The 20,768-nt window shown below is 36.2% G+C and overlaps 2 protein-coding genes across 4 annotated transcripts in view; one reads left to right on the top strand and one right to left on the bottom strand.

Annotated features, from left to right (window-relative positions):
- The window catches only part of LOC117568465 (tyrosine-protein phosphatase 10D), a 64,518-nt gene that overhangs the window by 11,148 nt on the left and 32,602 nt on the right, over nucleotides 1-20,768 (bottom strand). For all 3 annotated transcript variants that reach the window (XM_052008591.1, XM_052008590.1, XM_052008592.1), the window contains exon 3: nucleotides 815-1,064. In XM_052008591.1, the coding sequence (XP_051864551.1) occupies nucleotides 815-1,064 (250 nt within the window). The remainder of the gene's footprint in view (nucleotides 1-814; nucleotides 1,065-20,768) is intronic.
- Nucleotides 11,695-12,273, top strand: LOC117564492 (uncharacterized). Its single transcript, XM_034243306.2, has one exon. It carries the CDS (start codon nucleotides 11,842-11,844, stop codon nucleotides 12,184-12,186), a length of 345 nt encoding a protein of 114 aa, XP_034099197.1. The 5' UTR covers nucleotides 11,695-11,841; the 3' UTR covers nucleotides 12,187-12,273.

Genomic DNA, 20,768 nt, shown 5'->3' with positions numbered 1-20,768 from the left:
AGACTCGAAGCCTTGTTAACATGAAAAGTGATTTTTACATCCATGGCTTTCATATAATATTTTAAATCGCGATAATTTAGATAATTTCCAATCCATATATAAACCCTTCTTTATATTTCTGTCTTCAATCTCAAAGACTAGAAGAGTTATTGACATCAAAAGTGGTTTTTACTTTCAGGACTTTTATAAATTTACCCAAGACATTGTAAATGCAAGTATTAGACTATTTCAAACCCATCAAATCGATGTTTCTTCGTCTTTCTGTATGTGCGCCCTTTTGAACTCTTCAATCTATAAGACTCGACGCTGCATTAACATGTGGTTTTTACTTCCATGCCATTCATATAATATTTGAAATCGCGAGAATTTAGACGATTTTCAATCCATATATCAAATATTCTTTGGCTTTCTATCTCTCTGCGTTTTTGAACACGCCAATCCTAAGGACTAAAAGAGTTATTGACATAAAAAGTGTTTTTACTCTCATGACTTTCATAGATTTACTTAAGTGTAAATGTAAGTATTAGACAATTTTAAATCTATATAAAGACTTATTTCCGTCTTTTTGTCTGTCTGTGCTTTTTAATGCTTTAAAATCAAAGATTCTACTTTCATGACTTTCATAGATTGATCTAAGACAGTCGAAATGGGAGTATTAGACAATTTCAAATCCATATATAGACTTATTTCCGTCTTTCTGTCTGTCTGCGCTCTTAAACACTTCAATCTCAAAGACTAGAAGAGTTATTGGCATCAAAAGTGTTTTTTTTACTAAATTGAGACTGGATATGATTCTTTGCAATATTCATTTTACCTGTTGTTATGGTTACCGTCCAGGTGAGCCAATCGTGATGCGTGAAATTGGTGTAGTACAGCCAGAAGTTGTATTTGGTGCCGGGCAAGGCGTTGGAGAATTGGATCTCGTCACCAATGTCCCGCGAGGCAATTGTTGTGTTTGGCTCCGGTGAGCCCGAGGGCGGGCTATAGTCCAGTCTATAGGAGGCGCCATCGTCTAGGCCCGGATTGTTCGGTATGCTAATGGCTAGATCTGCGCCAAGGGCGTGCTAAAAGAAAAGAAGCGGACAAAACAATGTGAATATATAGTTGGGACATTTATTTTGCAGTGTTGTGGAGTTAAAGTTGAAAAGGGAAGAAAAGGCTGCAAAAAGTGCAATGACATTCACAATAAGCCGGCAAAAGTAACAAGCTGACAATAAAATGGCGCACGGCGCCTGATGACTGATGACGAGTTGATGTTGGGTCCTTGTTGTCCTTGCTGTCCTTGCCTGGTGGTGGCAGACGCCAAATATTAACACCGCAAACAATGATGCTGCTCGTTGCTCGCGACGTCGCGAATGAAAATCATAAAGAGGAAGCTGCAACACATAATGAATGCAAAAAGCACGACTGGGGAAAGGGGAATGGAGAGGGTGAAGGGGGAGTTGGCGCCACCCGTTTAATGGATTAAAAGAGCCGGCAAGTTGTGCACACAAATTATGCACTATTGAAATGTTTGTAGTGTTGCAAAGTGCGCAAAGAGTGTGGCATTAGTTGTTTGCTTTAATGCACTGCGCTGGGCACGCCCTTGCTCTCAATGCTCCGACCTCGACTCCGTCTCCGACTCCGTCTCCGGGTCCGACTCCGTCTCCAGTCTGTCTGGCTCTTAAGAACTTTCGTCCGTCTCTCAGACTTGTGAAATTGGAGACTTGCATTGTAACTTCAAAATGTTGGCGGTAGCAGTGTTGTAAAGAGTTCAAAAGAACCGTTTACAATTTATGTACTGTATATTTATTTATTACGCTTTTTTTGATTTCTAATTAAGGTGTGCAAAATTGTTACTTGTCAAATTATAGCAAATTTAGTTAATTGCAGCGTTGTTTAATTGATCATAAATCGCTGTCGCATCATTAAGTCCAGTCCCCTTAATTTGACACTGCAGCAAATTGTTTTCACTACGCTTTCAACTAAAATCAATAGTGTGGTTTTATTTTGTTGCGCGAATTCGGCAAAATTTTACGTTAATTGTCAACCATTTGCGCGCAGCTAACAATAATTTATGGCAAATTGCTTTTTTCTTCTTTCAAAAAAAAAAAAAACGAATAACACGAAAAACGCTCCGAATTTCATTTGTTCAATTGAATTATTTGGCTGCGAGGACTGCAATTTAATCAAATCAACAAGGCAGCGGACAGACGGACGGACGGACAGACGGACGCATGAACCGTTGCTCTGTGGGCGGGTCGCAAAATGGCGGCGCGCAGTCAAAAAGCACGCGCTCAAATGATTGATGAGTAGCGCAAAAAAAGCGTAAAATGTAAATAAAATTACATGCGGCAACGTTTATGCGTTCAGTGTGCACTTCATGAACTGAGAGAAACGTTTTTATGCCCAAAACAGTTTAATCATTTTAAATGTGTAATTTTTATTTTTTTTAATTTGGTTTTTTTTTTTTAGAAATTAGCATAGGTTAGTTTTATTTTATTTTTAATTATTGAAAACAAAAGTAAACATTTTCGGTTTAAATTATTTGAATATCTCTTTTAGTTTGCCCAATATAGTGATTTCAAATATGTACTACCAAAATATAGTTTATGTTGATATGCGCGTTCGCATAAACGTGCTGCCTGCACTTCATATTGAGAGTCAAGAGCGAAGAGCACGAACATAGAGAGCCATAAAACTTGTCACTCTCCAGTTAAGTGCAAAATGATGGCAGCATAAATTAGAAACCCAAGCTACATTTTAAAATTTACATCATCTACTGTTATTATGGCAATAATATGGGAGCAAAAACGACTAAAAAAACAAAGTGGAATGAGCATATCAATTAAGTCAGTCAGTTAATAAGTTAATTATTTGCTTCTCTTTCACATTTCATGCATATGCATTGAAATTGCAAAGCTTTTATACGTTTGCCGCTGTTACTGTTATTGTTTCTTTCTCTTTCGCTCAATTAGCTGCTCGCTGTCTGTCATCACATAATCAATTACTTTGTGTGCAATGTTACACTTTTCTACATTTCTGCTTCTATTTGTTGTTTCTACATTTTTCGCAACATTTTTTGTAACAAGTTTTTTTTTTCGTTTCGATTTTCTTCTTTTTGTTGCCATTGTTGTTGTTGTTGTTGTTCAACTGGGCGGCAATTTGAAATGCAATTTATGTTGCGCTTTCGCTTACACACAACTTACACACACACATACACACGTGCATGCCAAACATAAGTAGGTAAAGAAAAAGTAGAAATGAAACACAACGAAACTCGTCGAAACGGCGGCGTCTGAAATGACAAAAACAGCAACACGAAAGAAAGCTGCAGTGGCATGTGCTCGACTAAGAGATACCCGTGATTCATGTTTAGGACAAACAAACATTACTTGTAAAATCATTTTCATATTATTTTATTTATTTACAGTTTGAATATATAGCTGCTTAATAATAATGTACTTATTATATATAATTTATGTATATACCCTTTTATGCTTTGCGTAGCCAGGGTATCACAATAGCAATATGGCTGGCTGCTAAGCAAAGTAGAAAAGTGTGTGTGTGTGAGTGCGCGCCACCTGCTGCCCTCCCTCTTACACTCTCACACACTCGCACAGTCTCGCTTTGGCTGCATTGCATAATTTGTGCGTTTCATTTCTTTGGCTGTTTTTTTTTTGTTTGTTTCATTTTTCGCTTTTGGGCGCATTACATGATGCTTTGCTTACTGCTGCTTCTGCTCTTAAGACATTTGCTGCTGTGCTTTATGATCATTGGCGAATGCTGATAATCATGATAATTAGCGCACACACATCGTTATGCAATTGCCAATATTCGCAGCAATGGAGTTAACGATTATCGACAGCAACAACAAAAAACGCAAAGCACAACGTAAAGCTCTTGCGATCTTTTGGTAGTTTGCTCTTTCTCTCTCTCTTTAATAGTGAACGTCTTGCTATTGGCAGAGTTAATTATTGGGCATTTTTGTCGCTTAATGTGACTCATCGCCCGTCACCTCAAATTGGTTCAAGCCAACAACAATTACCAGTTTTTTTTTTATGTATTTGCAAAAATTACCAACAACATCAACAGTAAGAGAATGAATTAATAATAATTATCAACAAAAGTGGCGGTTAACCTTCGCTTTTGATTTTCGCTTTGGCTTTGGCTTTGACTCGTCCAGGGTCGTCTTGAAACTTATCGAGTATATTCGAGTATATCGTGGTCAGCTATGAAAAAAGTATGTATGAAAAGGAGAGGTCGCTTTGGAAGCACTTGAACTACTTTCTGTTTATTTCAACAACGCCATCTATGCGGTCAACTGTTGTACTTTGTCCATTTAATTGCAATCTACGCATTAGAAATAAATTAGACAATTATTGCAAATATTTGCAATTTCTTATCCCAAGATACAAGTATAAGATAATTATTGTATACATATGTCTATACTATATAGCTAAACTTTAACTTTGGCTGCATTGCTGTTGTGACAGGCGGCAAACAAAGGCCAATATAAACAACAAGCGAGTAAACAAAACAAAACAAAACCAAAGCAAACAACAACACACAAACATGTCAGCAGCGTATGCTAAAACAAACAACAATGAATAATACACAACAACAACAATAACAACCATAATAAGCAAACATTATTTGAATAATTCAAGCAAAGTAGCCAGAGTCAACCCCAAACACATGACAAGATACTCGCATTGCATTTGCTGTATAGAAAATTATACTACTCGTTAGCAAATAACTTCCTTATTACGGCACACAAAAAGTATGCTATAGAAATTGTGCTAATAATAACAGGATAATACTTTAATTTGATAATTTGAATGTGCGACAACGCTTTGGGTGCTAATCGATAAATATGTCTATCGATATGTCACTACCAACAGGTGGCCCTCACCCCTTTCCTTGCAAATTTCTAATGAGTAGTTGTCATCAGCCATCTTGTTGTAGCCTGTCGCATTCGCACTTGTAAAAGCTTCGCCTCCTCAGCGCCATCTACCGCATTTGGCATTCCCTTTAGTAGTTGCATTTTTGTTTTTTTCTAGTACGCTGTGCACTCTCACCCGCACTTGACTTTTCGATGGGTCCGCGCGCGCGTTGTGTTGTTGTAGTTGTTGCTTTTTTGCTACCTGACCAAAAGGCAAACGTAGTGCAATTAGCATAAAGTGCCGCACTGACAGACACGACTGCTTTGCTGAATGTAAATGCATAGTTGGTTAGTTTGCTGCCGTGTTAAAGTGTGAAAAGTTGGCTGCAAGTTTCAGGTTGACTGCCTTGGCGATGACGACGACGAGAATCCACAAAGCGCAGCACAAATAATAGGTGAGTGAGTGAGTAACTGAATGACTGACTAAGTGAGTGAGTGAGTGAGTCAGGCAGTCAGTCAGTCTGTAAGCTAAGCCCAGTCTAGATGTGGGTGTGTGTGTGTGTCTGTCTGTGTACCTGTGCATTGCGTGTAAGAAACCCCACAAACACACCCACACAATTATGTAGTTCTGTGTGTGTGTGTGTGTGTGTGTGTACAACACCCAGTCCAATTCAGGCAGCCCTCGTTTAATTTATGCCCATTTATGTATGTACAAGTAGTTGTTGTCTCTGTCTGTTGCTACTGTTGCTGCTCGCTTCCCCTTTTTGCATTTTTTTCCTTCTTTAATTTCGGTTAGTTTTTGACATGCATTGCACGTTCCACTCGCATTGCCGCCTCTCCACCAGCAACAACAACAACAACGGCACAGCACTGATCTGAGCTTAGTTAAGTTGAGCGAGCGCGCGTCTGTTCAACTGCAGCTCTCTTGCGCTCTCTCAGACTTTTCGTTAAGTCGCGCTCAGCTGATGCTAAATGTGTGTGCATATGTACATATGTATGTATGTATGTACTAAGTGTGTGCGTGACTAGAATTGTTGCTTGTTTGTTTGTTGATTGTGTTGTTGTCATAACAGCGGCGCACATAAGAAATGCGCGACAAAGCAACAACAACAACAACCACAATAACAATGTCAACGACAATTGCAGCGCAGCAACATAAAAATACTTTAAAGACAGTGGGCACAACAGCAGCAGCAATGACAACAGGAAGCTTGAATTAAATTGAAATTGCTTCAGGGGCCATTGGATAGTCGCTTTGCGTATGTTCGTGTGTGTGTGTGTGTGAGTGCACAATAAAAGCGCATCGATTATTTATAGTTCCATAGTGAACTAGTTCTTGTGAACTCTTAGCTTCAACTTCAGTTTCTATTTTGATTTTTGCATAATTGAAATATTACAATAACAAATCAATTATCATAGCAAATGAACAACAATTGGACAATGCGAATTAGATACTCAAACAAGAACAACAACAACAACCAATACACAATACACACACAAAGTCATATAGTCATGGAATAGAAAATTGCCTCAAGCTATTTGCAAGGTTCAGGGCACGGGAGTGAGAGTGAGATGACATGACTATACACTTAGACATGGCACATTTGGCCTCCTCTTGGATCGCAATTTTGCAACGCAATTTGCAAAGTGTTGACAAGAGACACGCACACACATCACTCTTTTGTGTGTGCGTGTGTGTGTGTGTGTGTATGCGAAACTTGCAGTCAAAGTGGAGCAGAGAGTAAGAGAATTTATTAGTTGCCTTTCACAGCAAATATTGTGACAAATAGGCATATAAAAGAAGCTTTGCTGAATGGTTACGACTTCCAGAGGATGCTTCCTGGTGGCTGGCGAGAGGGGCGAGGGAGCAGTGCAAGCAGCGTTCAGGCTCTGTGCGTGACAACGAGCTTCATTTGTGTGTGTGTGCGTTGAAAAGTTGCGACTTAAGTTTTATGCTGATGCTCTGAGGCGCCATCTTGTTAATTGCTCTCACACTCACTCTAGCCCCATAAAGTTAGAGCCTAGACAATTACAAAAGATGGCGTCAGCGAGTTCGACTGCAGTCCAAAGTTCATGCTCATTTCCCTTGCATACTTTTCATACAGTTGCACTTAATCCTTTTCATTTCAATGAGAATAAAGAGTACCAAAAGAGAGCATATGTCTTTATTTGTACCATTTATTTATTTATTTCTCTCTCGCCTTCGATTGGACAATTGACAACTTGTCAGTTGGAGGCAGGTACGATAGGCGATGCCAGGGCTGGGCACAAATTATCGCAGCCCAGTAGCATTGCTGCAAATTGAAAAGTCATGCATAAATTATAGACTCGTTGTTTGTTCGCATGCCCTGTAATGGGGCTATCAACTATAGCGGGTATATTGTGTTGTTCCCAAAAAATACACTTTATTATTATTACATAAATATGTATTTGAATATACAAAAATGTGCATTCATTCATTCACACGGTAATGCATATCTTTTTCGGGCATTTTTCTCTTTGACAGTGGCCCAGACATCGTGTCAACTGCTCTCCTACATAAATGTGGCTGATCTCGATACGAACATACTCGTATATTGACTTTTATGTCGCACTGTTGCCTTCCGCAAATGTTCTTGCATTATTGAACATTTCGCGCGCCTTCAGGAGCGAGAGAGAAGGTAATGCAGGGGAGAAAGAGAGGCAACGAGTGGCAGACAGTTGAACATTTTCATATTCACACATTTTTACAATTTTTTTCCCCTCGTCGTCGTCGTTTCCTGCCACTGGGAGGGGGAAGGCAAAAAGTATGAGGAAAGTTGGGAGCCGGTCTGCGTTTATTTGTTTGTCTTGTTGGGGAAAAAAGAGCATTTTGCATTATTTAACGTGCTCGCCCAGTCGAGTAATTAAACACCTCACAAACAACGTATTAAATATTGATACAACAACACGCTCGTATTCATTTTCACTTTGCACTGTTTACTGCAATCAATCAATCAATCATGCCATCAATCAATCGCCTCCAACATTTACTTGCAATTATACCGCACATAAAAAAGAAAATTTTCGTGTGGTCGACTGATTTATTTTATAGCGTAACTTCAGTTTTTATTTTCTTTAATTTTTACGGCTAATTCGGTGTGTTCATATAATTCTACTACTTTGCTTTGGTATTGTTTCCTATCTGCAATAAACTTTAAGCCAACCTAACCAATGGAAAACTTTCATAACTATAAATATAATGTTCATTTAATTTTGTTGCAGTCGAATAGAAAGTAAACTTGAGTAACTTTAAGGATATGCCACAAAAAAAGCTTTCATTAAGTTGGCCCAAGTTTACGACTGGGTCTAGGGCTTGGCCAGAGTTTGCCATCTCAACCCACAAATAACCGCACACATTTGCTCTAAAGTGCATAAATTATGCTTGCCCCCCAAATGGAGTGGAGTGAGAGAGACGGAGGTAAGTTATTGTATGTGTATTTTATGATTGTAGCGAGTCGATGGGGTCACAAAGGAGGAGGGTAGAGTAGGAGGGTAGAATCATTTGCATAGCACAAGAAACGCCTGGCAACAATGAAAATCAATACTCGTTATGACACCAGGAGAGAGAGATGCATAAAAGCAAAGCAAAAAAAAAAAAGATGAAAAAAGAAAGAAATATAGCCACCAAGAGAGAGGGAAAGGCAGAGGGAAGAAATGAAAATAGTACGAGTAGAGAGAGCGATGGTAATCTATTATGGGAAATGATATACTGCCCGACCGAGTAGTATTCCAATAAATGTCGAAAATATGTGCAATGCATGCAAATTGATGGTGCAACTTTAAATGCTAAATAAAAATGTGAGTTTAGTCTAGGAATAGATGAAATAATATCTCTGAACGGTTGTCGAATGTTTTAGGAAAGAACTAGGAAATTTCCCATATCAAAAGTACTTTTATTTTTTTAATTCCCCTGCGCTTTTTACTATGATTAACAAATCCAGAGCAATGAGTTTATGTTTTGGTTGCGAGTTTACTTTAAATGCAAAATAAAAATACGAGTTTAGCCTAGGAAAGAACTAGGAAATTTCCCACATCAAAAGTACTTTCATTATTTAATTCCCCTGCGCTTTTTACACTGATTGGTAAATCCAAAGTTATAAGCTTATGTTTCTGGTTGTGTGTTTACTTGTTTCTCTTTTCTATGTTTATGATTTTTGAGGGTTTTTTGTGTAACTCATAATATTTTAACTGGCGGAGCAGGTCCGCTAATTGGCCGTAACAGTTAATTGTATAGCTCCCCAATTGGGAACAGTTAAATTGCCCAAAAAGAAACAAAAAAAAAAAAAAAAACGTTGAAATCGTTTCAACTTTTATTAATGATTTATATGGTAATCATAGCTTAGCGCGGAAATGGCAAAAAAATCAAATTGGCAAGGCAACAAATAAGAAGTATTAACTGTCAGAGACCCTGTACTTAGTTTGAATGGATTTTAAAAGAAAAATGACAGAACTCGCAAAAACGAAATGCCATTTTTTCGGTTATTTTGTTTAGTGTTTGTTCAACATAATTATGTAGTATGTAAATTATTTTTTTTTCCAAGTTTCTTAACTACAGAATATTTTGCGACAATCGGGATTTAATTGCTTTGGTATATTTCGAATGGAGTACCTCATCGATATACCAAATATGACAGTTGGTATATTTTTCGTATTTTTGTGGTATATTAATTCGGTATATTTAAAGAATAATACCACATTGATTTGTTATTTGGATATCTCTATGGTATATTTCGAATATAGTATTTAATCGATATACCAAATATGGCTTTCGGTATATTTTCACATCTATGACATATTTCGAATGGGTTCCTATATCAATATACCAAATATGACAGTTGGTATAATTTAGTATTTTTGTGGTATATTAATTCGGTATATTTTAAAAGTAATACCGCAGTTTTGCTTTTATTTAAAATACGTAGCGGGTATCTCACAGTCGAGCACACTCGACTGTAGCTTTCTCGCATGTTTTGGTATGTAAATTGTTTATTTAAAAGTTGCCTAATTACAGGGTATTTAGCGACAAGAAATCGAAATGCAATTAAGTGAAATGAAATACAACCCTAAAAGAGAGAGAGAGAAAGAGAAAGAGAGTTAGAGTGAGAGGAAGGGAATTACAATTGTTGTCGTTTGGCCCTTAGACTCTTAGCATTTAAGCGCAAAGCGTTTTGGCTTTCTTTTTTTTTCGTTTTTCTTTTTGTAGCTTCTCAAATGTCAGTTGGGATTGCGATTTCAAATTGCCGTTGTTGTTCTAGCCTGGCGAAAACTAATTAAGTCAATGTCAGTTGAGCTACTACACAACAAATAAGCAAAACCGAGTTACGACTTTGATGACTGGCATAGGCAGCAAAAGAGGGGGGCGGTGCAGAGTTTGAGGAGTTGTTACGGTGTCCAATTGTTGGTGCAGCAAACTACATTAATCCTAATTAATGCTGCACAAAAGGGGCATGCAACAACATTTTAATTAAGCGGCAGGCGACTTGAAAGGATTCGATGCCGATGTTGTTAGCCTGGCTTACCGGCTGGTTGCCTGACTGCGAATTTGCTGCACTTGCAACAGCAGCTGGGGCAAGCGCATCTTAGCCCAGAAAACTAGCTTGCAACATTGCGACCCAAATGCTCGTATTACCAACTCAACTCATAACTCAACTGGCCAAACAATTACCAAGCTTACAGACCGATCTCTGAATACTCTTAATAACGTTTTTGATTTAAAGAAATACTTTAACAAATAAGTGCAACAAGAAAATAAGTATATTAAAATAATGTAATTGATTGATTGTTTAATAGATCCCAGTAGCTTAACAGAAAAAGAAATATTAATTAATTTGCAGAATGATATATTTGATTACCATTACAATGTTAACTTGATTGATTGATTGATTGATGTATCTTATTAGTTTTACAGAAAAAGGAATTTTGATTGGTTTTGCTTGATTTATCAAATGAATTCTGTAAAAAGATATTTGATTGATATTGCTTGATTCAATGTACATATATATAAATGATTGATTGATTGATACATCCCATTAGCTTTACAGAAAGAGGAATTTTAATTGTTTTGCTTGATTGATTAAAAATATATTTGATTGATATTGCTTGATTAATCAAATAAGCTCTGCAGAAAGATATATTTGACTATCATTATAATGTTAATTTGATTGATTGATTGATTGGTATTGCTTGACTGAATGTATCTATAAATGATTGATTGATTGATGCATCCCAATAGCTTTACAGAAAATTGAATTTTGATTGGTATTGCTTGATTGATTAAATTAACTCTGCAGAATAAGATACTATATTTGACTATCATTACAGTGTTAACTTCACTGATTGATTGATTGATCATATGAACATTCTTTCAATATCTTCCAAAATGCGTCAAGTTGCAAGCAACAGTTGACATTTCCCTTGCTGTAGAGTAGTTAGCTCATGTGACCTTAATTTGCTGGCACTGAGATTACGTGTAGCGTTTGGCAAAGGTTTTTGCCTGAATGCAAGTGTTTAGCGCGCGTTAAGTGTGCTCGACGACCAAAATACCCGGTTAAAGACAAAAGCGAGTGCAATTAAGAGCTTACCTTGTTTTATTTAAAGAAAATTTAGTTGTTTAAAAGTTTATACATAATATTTCGATGAGAAGCTTAAAAGCAATTAAATGGATTTGAGCAGAAAGTAAAAGGAATAAGAGCTAAATAGGCAACAAAACTATTTATGAATTGAAATTTGTTGCGGATACTTAATGCGTATACGTAATGTGGAATATGAGCTCAAGGATGTGAAGTTTTATCAGCTGCTCTTCAAACAAATCTCAGATGTCTAAGCACTACTAATCATACGTAAAATCATATTATAATTTAGTTTTGAATTTAGTGTATAAGATGAAATTTCTTGTGTGTTGGCAAAAAAGTGATCGAATCAATTGATTTAGTAAATTGACAGAGGACGAGGCGACAATGTGTGAGGCGCAGAGGCTGCTGGATGAGTTGTATGCAACATTTCAGAGATACAATCATCAACGATGCGTCCAACTGCTCAAGATCTTCAGTCAGGTGCGTTGCTGTGAATGCGGCCATCGAATACGCATCGAGATTGCCCAACAGAAGGCGGCGGTTAAAAATGCCGCATCTCGATATCAATTCGCAAATAAATTGCCAATTGTTTGCCTTGTTGTCATGCTGCTCATCATCATCTTCATGATCCATTTGGCCAGGCGCTACAATCATGCCATCGCCTTTGGCAGCTGTGCCTGCATCTCCACGTTATTCTATACCAACGATGATTGCGAGGTGGTCGTCTAGCCAGAAGTGTTGCCTTCTAATTGATTCTCCCCAATTGTGTAGCGTAAAAATAAATAGACTACACTGTTTCTACAAATTGTTTTCTGTTTCAAATATCAAGAGTAGATGAATTGTTTGACATTGATTTCATGCACTAAGGCTTCTTGAATTTAAAAAGTTGTATACCGGCTACTTCTGGTGTACTCTATGGTATATTTTGTACTTTATGGTATATTTTGTACTCTATAGTGTATTTTGTATTCTATGGTATATTTTGTACTCTATAGTGTATTTTGTATTCTATGGTATATTTTGTACTCTATAGTGTATTTTGTATTCTATGGTATATACTATAGGCTGTGGTATATATTATGGGTTATGATATATTTTGTATTCTATAGTATATTTTGTAATGTATATTTTTAATGCAGTGTTTTAGTATTTTTTTTTTACTTTTTTAAATAGTTTTTGGCATTGCAATTTGCAAATTAAGTCAAGAATATGAATTCTTTATCATGTAGTGTACAATCTGGTATATTTTGATTGTAATAGTATACTAATATACTTTTGATATATTTTAGTATTTTTTCGGAATTCTTTAAGCAAGAATCAAAATTTAAGAATTTGTTTAGGATGTGCATTAAATGTTTGCACATTCTTAATCAACCAATGATTTTTTGTAAAATTGAAAATATGTTTGCCTTGATTAAACGTTTTTCCCTTCGCTGTGTGCAAATTCTCAGTGTTCATAGCATTTTCTATGATCCGTAAATCGTTTTGTTCGGTGTCTCGAACAAAACTATCATAAGCTTATGCTTGTCACATCCAAAAGCAATCTATGAGCAAAAACAAATGCTCCAAAGACCACACAAAAAATGCCTTTAAAATTTGCTAAACACAAAAATGTTTGCGCAACAGACTCCGCCCGCCTCCGCCTCCTCCCCTCCCTCTCTCCACCAATCGTTCTCAATGCTCGCTTTATGGCAACATTTTAACTAAAATCAACATTTGCCTAAACAAGAAAAAAAAGGCAGAAAAAAATCAACAAATGCGCAGCATAAACTAAACCAGAGCATGGGGAGGGATGGATGGGGAATGGTGAATAGAGGGGAAGAAGAAGAAGAGGGGGGAGGGGAAGGAGCAACACCCACACATACACTTGTGCATGAATGAGCAAATGATGCCACGCCCACATGGGCGAGCTCGTTGAGGCGTTGCGTTTAGTTTGCTGAATAGTTTTTCAGTATAATTTTCCCATTTTTTTTCTGTTTTTTTTTGGTTTTTTTTTGCTTCAGAGTATTTTCTTTATGAATGGAACACAGTTCCGCGTGGCCAGAGGGGCACAAATGTGCGGAGGGGAGGGGATTCGAGGAGGTTGCTCGTTATTGAGGCAGCAACAGCAGCCGACACTTGAAAGTGTTGCAAGTTTGCTGCTTCTGCTGCTGATGTTGCTGATGTTTTTCTTATTCGCCGTTCGCTAGTTTCAAAACACACACAAACAGACAAACAAACAACAACAAAGGCAACAAAAGCGACAGCCGTGCGACATTAATTGAAGTTTGTTGAACCAAAAGCTGTTTGCATCGTCCCTATTCCTAGCTAACATACAAAAAAAAAGCATCCCCAATTCCAACCCCAAGCCCACTTCACATCACCTGCTGAATTCCGTAGCTGATGATAGCTGATAAAAACAAAGAACGACAAAAAAGAGGCTGTGAACACAAAACACAACAAAAAAAACATGGAATACATTCTGCTATCTTGCTCGATAACTTGCAATCTGTTTTCTATACGTGTCAGGCTCTTTAATCTCTGTAAAAGCCAATCTAAGCCAGACATAGCAAAAAGCTTCGACTGCTGCGATGCACTTCCATTTGTCTGTCATTACTTAGAAAGAAGAAAAAGAGAGAGATGAAGAGTTAGCTGGGAATTCTGGGATTGATTGAGATCAAAAAGAGAAGTAAAATAAAAATAGTTCCAACATTGATTGATTAATTGATTGATGCACCCCATTAGGTTTATAAGGAATTTTGATTGGTATTACTTGATTGACCAAATTAGCTCTGCGGAAAGAGATATTTGACTATTATTACAATGTTAAGTTGATTGATTGATTGATGCATCCCATTAGCTTTACAGTAAAAGGAATTTTCATTGGTATTTTAATATTGATTGCTTATTTCATCAAATTAGCTCTGCAAAAAGAGATTTTCGATCATCAATCATTACAATGATAACTTGATTGATTGGTTGATTGATGATATGAACATTTCAGAAAAAGCTGCTTGATCGGTGTTAAAATGTTGGCTTGTTTGATAATCAGTTGAGTTGTATAGAAAATACATTTGCTTGATATTAATGTAGAATTTATTGATTGAACGATTGATTGATCATAATTGTTGTTAAATGATTGGTTGATTGATTGGTATAATTTACTGATTAATTGATTGTGTGGTCATAATTGTTCTTGAATTGATTGATTGAGTGATCGATATAATTTATTGATTGAATGATTGATTGAACATAATTGTTGTTAAATTTTTAGTTGATTGATTGATTGATTATATATTTCATTGAAATTGTTGTTGAATTTTTGGTTGATTGATTACATAATTCATTGATTGAACATAATTGTTGTTAAATGCTTGGTTGATTGATTGATTGATGAAATGTGCTTTACAGCAAAATGTATTCAAATGTTGAGTGGATAAATAGCTAAATAGTTTGTCAATACCAAAATTTTGGAACTGATTGCCTGCTAGATGATTGATTGATTGAATGATTGATATGCGTATTTAATACACACTTCTTCTAAAAACGAGCAAATAATGTGAGATCATCAAAGATATTTAATCAACTTCCGCCTTTACTTTTCTGTTTTTCTCTGTGGAAATCTGAGCATTTTTTGCTTTTTGTGAGATTTTCATTGGATTACATTGCTGTGAGGCAACTCGAGTACTCGTAGCGTCTATCTATGCAGCTAACAATGAAAATGGGCGCGACAGTTGCTCTCATGATTTAAATTGTTGTCGACTCGCGAGTCGCGACTTGGCGAGGTGCCACTCTCTATCTCCCCCTCTCTCTCTCTTTCTTTCTCTCTCTCTTTATCTGTGTGCCCTTCTTCACTCTTCACATCTCGGCTGCTGTTTCGCGCATTGTTACATTTCCATTAATGATGCAATTTGTTGTCTCTTTTTATGGGGCAACAATTACAACAGCAGCAGCAACAGCAGCAATGACAGCATTTCCTACTTTCTGCCCTTTTTTATGCCTTGCAGTTGCCTAACAAAAGACGCTACTTTATTACAGGGTATTCAGCGCGTCACTCCCAAGGAAGTTTATGTTGTGCAATCTTCTTTTTGGCCACTTTTGTGTGTCGCCGCAGCAAGTTCAAGAAACTTTTTGCTTAGCTGCCTGCATTAAATGCGGCACAAAGTTACACACCAAAATGAAACTATTTGCCTCGCCTTTCTGCATCTGCAACTTTACGATTGTTTCGCTGTCGAGACGTTGCTACTTGCAACGCGGCCAAATAAAACTTGCAACCACTCGTTTTATAGGGTATTTTGAGTAGACAGGCATTTTTTTGTTGTACTCTTCTGAACTCTTTAATTTGTTCTTTCCAGATAACTTTAAATATTGCATAACAGCGATATAATTTTAATTCACATATTGAATTTGTTTTTTCAACTATATGATATAGCAAAAGGATCCGATTTGTGTTAAGCTTTATTTTCAAGCTTGGGAAAACTGAAACGATTTTCAAAAGATGATTCTACGACATACATTTTAGATTATACTTCAGTTTTAAAGCAATTCTGTTCTGCAATTGAATATTATTCAGTTGTATAAGTTCAGTTTACTGCTGCCAGGCTTGTCATCATTATCTTCAACTTAATAAAAACTGAAATATTGTTCAAAACTTGATTCTATAATATAAAAATCATATTGTAATTCAGTTTTAATGATATTCGAATCGTTGCGCGCAGTATAAAATCCATTTACCCAAACTGAAACAATGTTCAAAAGAATTCGCTTTTTAAACTATTGCTGTGCAAATTAAAGACATTCAAATCGTAGCGCGCATTATAAATTCAGATTACTGCTGCCAGGGTTGTCATCACTATCTACAACTTTACCAAAACTGAAATAATGTTCAGAAGATGATTCTATAATATGAAATTCTTATTCGGATTCACTTTTTAAATAATTGCTGTGCAAATTAATGATATTCAAATAAGTTTACTGCTGCCAGGGTTGTCATGGTTATTTTCAACTTGACTGAAACAATGTTTCTTTGATGGCATTTGAATTATGCAGATTTATTGTATTGTTTGTTTTGCTGGACACAGTTTCATTGCCGTCTCTACTGCCAGGGTTGTCATCACTATCTTCAATTTTATCAAAACTGAAACTTTGTGTCTGTAATTTTGCTTTAAAATCTTGTGCAAATTAATTGTATTCCGTTTTATGAATTATAAATTAAAGCACACATTGAAAATGCTGTTTGGAGCTGCCAGGGTTGTCACTGTTGCCAACAAACAAAATGGCGTCCATTTGTAAGACGAATTTTGTATTTGTTGCCGTTGTTGTTGCTGTTATTTGTTGTTATTGCCAGTGGCTATGTGCCACCTGTGCGCTGTGAAGTGGCTACCCTATCCTTACACACACACACATACACCAACACACACGCATTCTTTCAAGGACACTTTTTTAGCTGTGAAGTCTCCCACTTTTTGCTTGCCTCTGCATATAAATCAACGTCGTCTGCCTCGTCGCATTTCTCTTTTTACTTTTGTTTAATTCTGTTCGCCATTTCTTTGACTTCTTCTTCTTCTTTTGCTGCTGCTTCTTCCTTCTCTCCCTGTGCATTGTTTCCTTGTTTAGCACATTTCCCCAGACAATCGAAACGCGAGAGCAAAGCACCAACAAACACTCCATAAGCATTTGCTAGGTTCCTCTTTTGCTTTTCCGTTTCTAGGGTTGCAAACGTGCAAAGCACACGAAAATGCTCAAGCAATTAAACAAATAGAAGCGTGCTCGACTAGTAGATACTCTGGGAAAAGTAGATTTGGAGATATTAAAGAAGAGAAATAAAATAAATCTTATAGAAGTAAAGATTCACAAATTCATAACCTCAAAAAGAGAAATCAAAGTAGAAGAATAAAATAAATGTTAGAGTATTTAAGATTCATATCTCCATAACCTCAAAAATAAATCGAAGAAAACTACTCCCCAACTTTACTGGAATTATAAAAGAACAAACATTGCAATGTTATAGTTGACAAATCTCAAATAAAAACATAGAACACAGAAAAACAAGAATAAACATAAGATTTCAAGTTTTGGGGGTGAATGCGGGAAAGTGAGGTTAAATCCGCTTTTTTATTGCGCTTATCCTTTCGGTTTTATGGTTGGCCATTAAACCATCAAATTCGCATAGAACTCACATCAATTTGGCATTTGGCATTACGTGTCCTGTCCTCACATCCTTAACATGGGCCATTCAGTTTGCTTTGTTGTTGTTTCTTGCTTGTTATAAGAAACGCATTTAGCAAACAACACAAAAAAAAGGGTTGAAGAAGCGCTCTGAGGGTGGCGCAAAGATTTGCGAGTTCTTTGCTGCCTGATTGATTGATTAATCAATTGCGACTTTAATGGCGGTCACGAGGCCAAAACGCACAAGACTTGGAATAGATCGTATAGAAGGGATAAATGCTGCTGTAGCTGTCCAGTTTTAATTTGGTTGACAATCAGGTATATTTTGTATTCTATGGTATATTTTGAATGTAGTAGTATGTCGATTTGTTGATACTTTTTATATTTTCAGTGTGGCAGTATATCGATATAGCAAATATTGAATTTGGTATATTTTATTACTTTTCCGTATGTTAATTTCGTATTTGTTACTTTTTTAGTGTGGTATATTTTGAATGGTATATCGATATACCAAATAGATAGATTTTGATATTTTTATATTTTTTGGTATATTTGGTACTTTTTATATAACACTATAACGATATACCAAAAAAAAAAACAACCGTTGGTTTATTTTTTACTTATTAATTTGCTATTTCTTGATATAGTATATTTTGAGTGTAGCAGTATATCAACATATTAAATACAGATTCTGGTATATTTGATTACTTTTCGGTATATTGATTTGGTAAATGCTACTTTTCTGGTATGGTATAATTCAAATGTAGCAGTATATTGATATACTAAATGTATAATTTGGTATGTTTTATAACTTTAAGTATTTTCTACTGTTCTCTCTTGATCCAGCTTCCATTTAAACAATTCGAAATATATACAATGTATATTTATACTTGCGTTTTAAAAGATTTTGCCAGTTCGCTCTACTTTTCGATTATAATAGCACCAAGCATACGAAGATGAAATCGAATAGAATCCAGTAGAGTGCGCAATATTATCTCACGCATCAAATTCCACATCAAAAGCAAATGTTTACCTATTTCCAGGCATATTTTTCTATGCCTGAGCAGCATTTTCCCCGCTGGCTAATCAACGCATTGAAATTCAAAGGAAAAACTTTCGCTGCACCCGAAAAAAGAAGAGAGAAGGAACGAAAAGGGAAAAGCAAAGCAAGAGAACAAAAAGTAAACGCCAATCGCACTTTAATAATTTCAAGCCTACAAATATTCTTGTGCCAAAAGTACGTTTGTCTCCTTCTCTCTCTTGTTCTCACTCTTTGTCACTCTCTCTATCTCTGTCTCGCTGACAATGCGTCTGAGTGGGCGGCAAAAAGAAAAAAAAAAGTCTTATGTGGGTGCTGAGCTTTTGTGCGGCGACTGCCTTTGACAGACAGACAGAAAAACAGACGGACTAAAAGTGAAGCTAAGGCTTTGGCTTCGGCTTCAGGTTCTGGCTTTTGGGGTAAATCGTAAATCTCGTTTCCAGAAGCACCTTCACTTTTGCCTGTTGCCTCAAAACTAGAAAATGACAGCACACAAAACAACTCTTCATATGGTTTTTCCCTAGCATTTTCCCAGCGTTTCCACGCAGTTTTTCCTCGCTCTTTTCGTTTTTTTTGGGCTTGAATTGAATTCGAGCAACTCGGCAAAATGGTTTTTTCATGGCCTGAAAAAGGTGCTTGGCACAGCAATAACGGCAGACACAACAACTCTAACACACACACACCTACATCCACACACACCCACACACAGACACACCCACGCACACACACAGACATAGTCGAGAGGCAGCGGAAGTTGCCGGCAAGCAAAAGCGGAAGTGCGAAACAGCAAGCAAAATACATAAAAACGAAAAGAACTCTCTCTCAAAGACTAACTAACACAACGATATCGCAATGCTCTCAACATACAATGTGAATAACAATTTAATTCGCTTGAAATTTGTATAGAGACATTTTTAGTCTTTCATTTATAGAATTATATATTGAATTGTTGATTTAAATAAGTTAAAGTATTTGACAAATTTGATAAAAGGCTCTTCGACATTTTCTATTTATTTCACACATTAAAAACTCGCATAATTTGATCAATTTATGAATTCGTTTTATGGGCTTTAAATCAAAAAATCAAATCAATAAAGAGAAAGCTACAGTCGAGTATGCTCGACTGTGAGATTACCGCTTTCTGTTTTCAACTATAGCAAAATAGTGCAGTATTATCGTTAAAATCTAACAAAAAATGGTGATATATAAAGGTATGTTTGGTATATTAAATATACCAAAAAATATAAAATATATGAGATTGCCAAACATAGCAATACCTGAAAGCTGATGACATCGATATACCAAATAAATATACTGAAGGCTATATTCGGTATATTAAAATACTACTGCACTCAAAAATACCATAAAATACAAAATATATTAAATTGTCAATTAAAGAAAAACCCAACAACTGCTGCCGTCGATATACCAAATAAATATACAGTATATTAATATACTAATGCAATCAAAATATACCATAAAATGCAAAATATATCAAATTGTCGATCAAAGTTGGCAAGATATTCCAAATAAATATACCGAAGGCTATATTTGGTATATACTTTGGTATACTACTACAAAATATACCATTTGCCATTGTAAACTATTTCTAAATGAAGAGTTACAGTTAAAACAAAAACCTGGCTTGCTAGCGATAGAAAAATCAACTATCAAGGATTGCTATACTAAGTTTAAACAAGGGGAAATTAAATGTTGGTTCATGTTTAGTTGTATATATTTATACGGAAAAAAAACTTTGTGCACAATTAAATATTCGACTCTCGCAACTAACGATTCAACAGCGATGTGATCGCCTAGCCTATACCCTGTAATCAGTTCTCACTTAGTCAAGCAAATTTCTTAATTTAATTTCCCAGTTTGTTCCATTCAAAAGGCAAATTTTAGTGAATAGAATTGCAAACCTTTTTGTGCTGAGTTGCAGATTATTTTCACCGTTGAGTTCGCAGCCTTTAAATGCATAGCTTGGATGGTTATTTAGCTGCAAGGTGTTTGCAACTTGTTTTTGTACAAAATGGCAGCGCACAGCAAAAATGGCAAAATGCGAAACTTTATCAAGCATACGACATGTGGACTGCCCAAGTTGAGACCTCTGCTTGTGCTTCTG

The sequence above is a fragment of the Drosophila albomicans genome, chromosome X (assembly GCF_009650485.2).
Source record: "Drosophila albomicans strain 15112-1751.03 chromosome X, ASM965048v2, whole genome shotgun sequence".
Lineage (NCBI taxonomy): Eukaryota > Metazoa > Arthropoda > Insecta > Diptera > Drosophilidae > Drosophila > Drosophila albomicans.
The sequence above is the reverse complement of the archived record's forward strand: the minus strand, read 5'-3'. Positions and strand labels throughout refer to the sequence as shown.

What these genes read in the sequence shown, in the direction of transcription:
- LOC117564492 (XM_034243306.2), top strand. Translation starts at nt 11,842, where the DNA reads ATGTGTGAGGCGCAGAGGCTGCTGGATGAGTTGTATGCAACATTTCAG.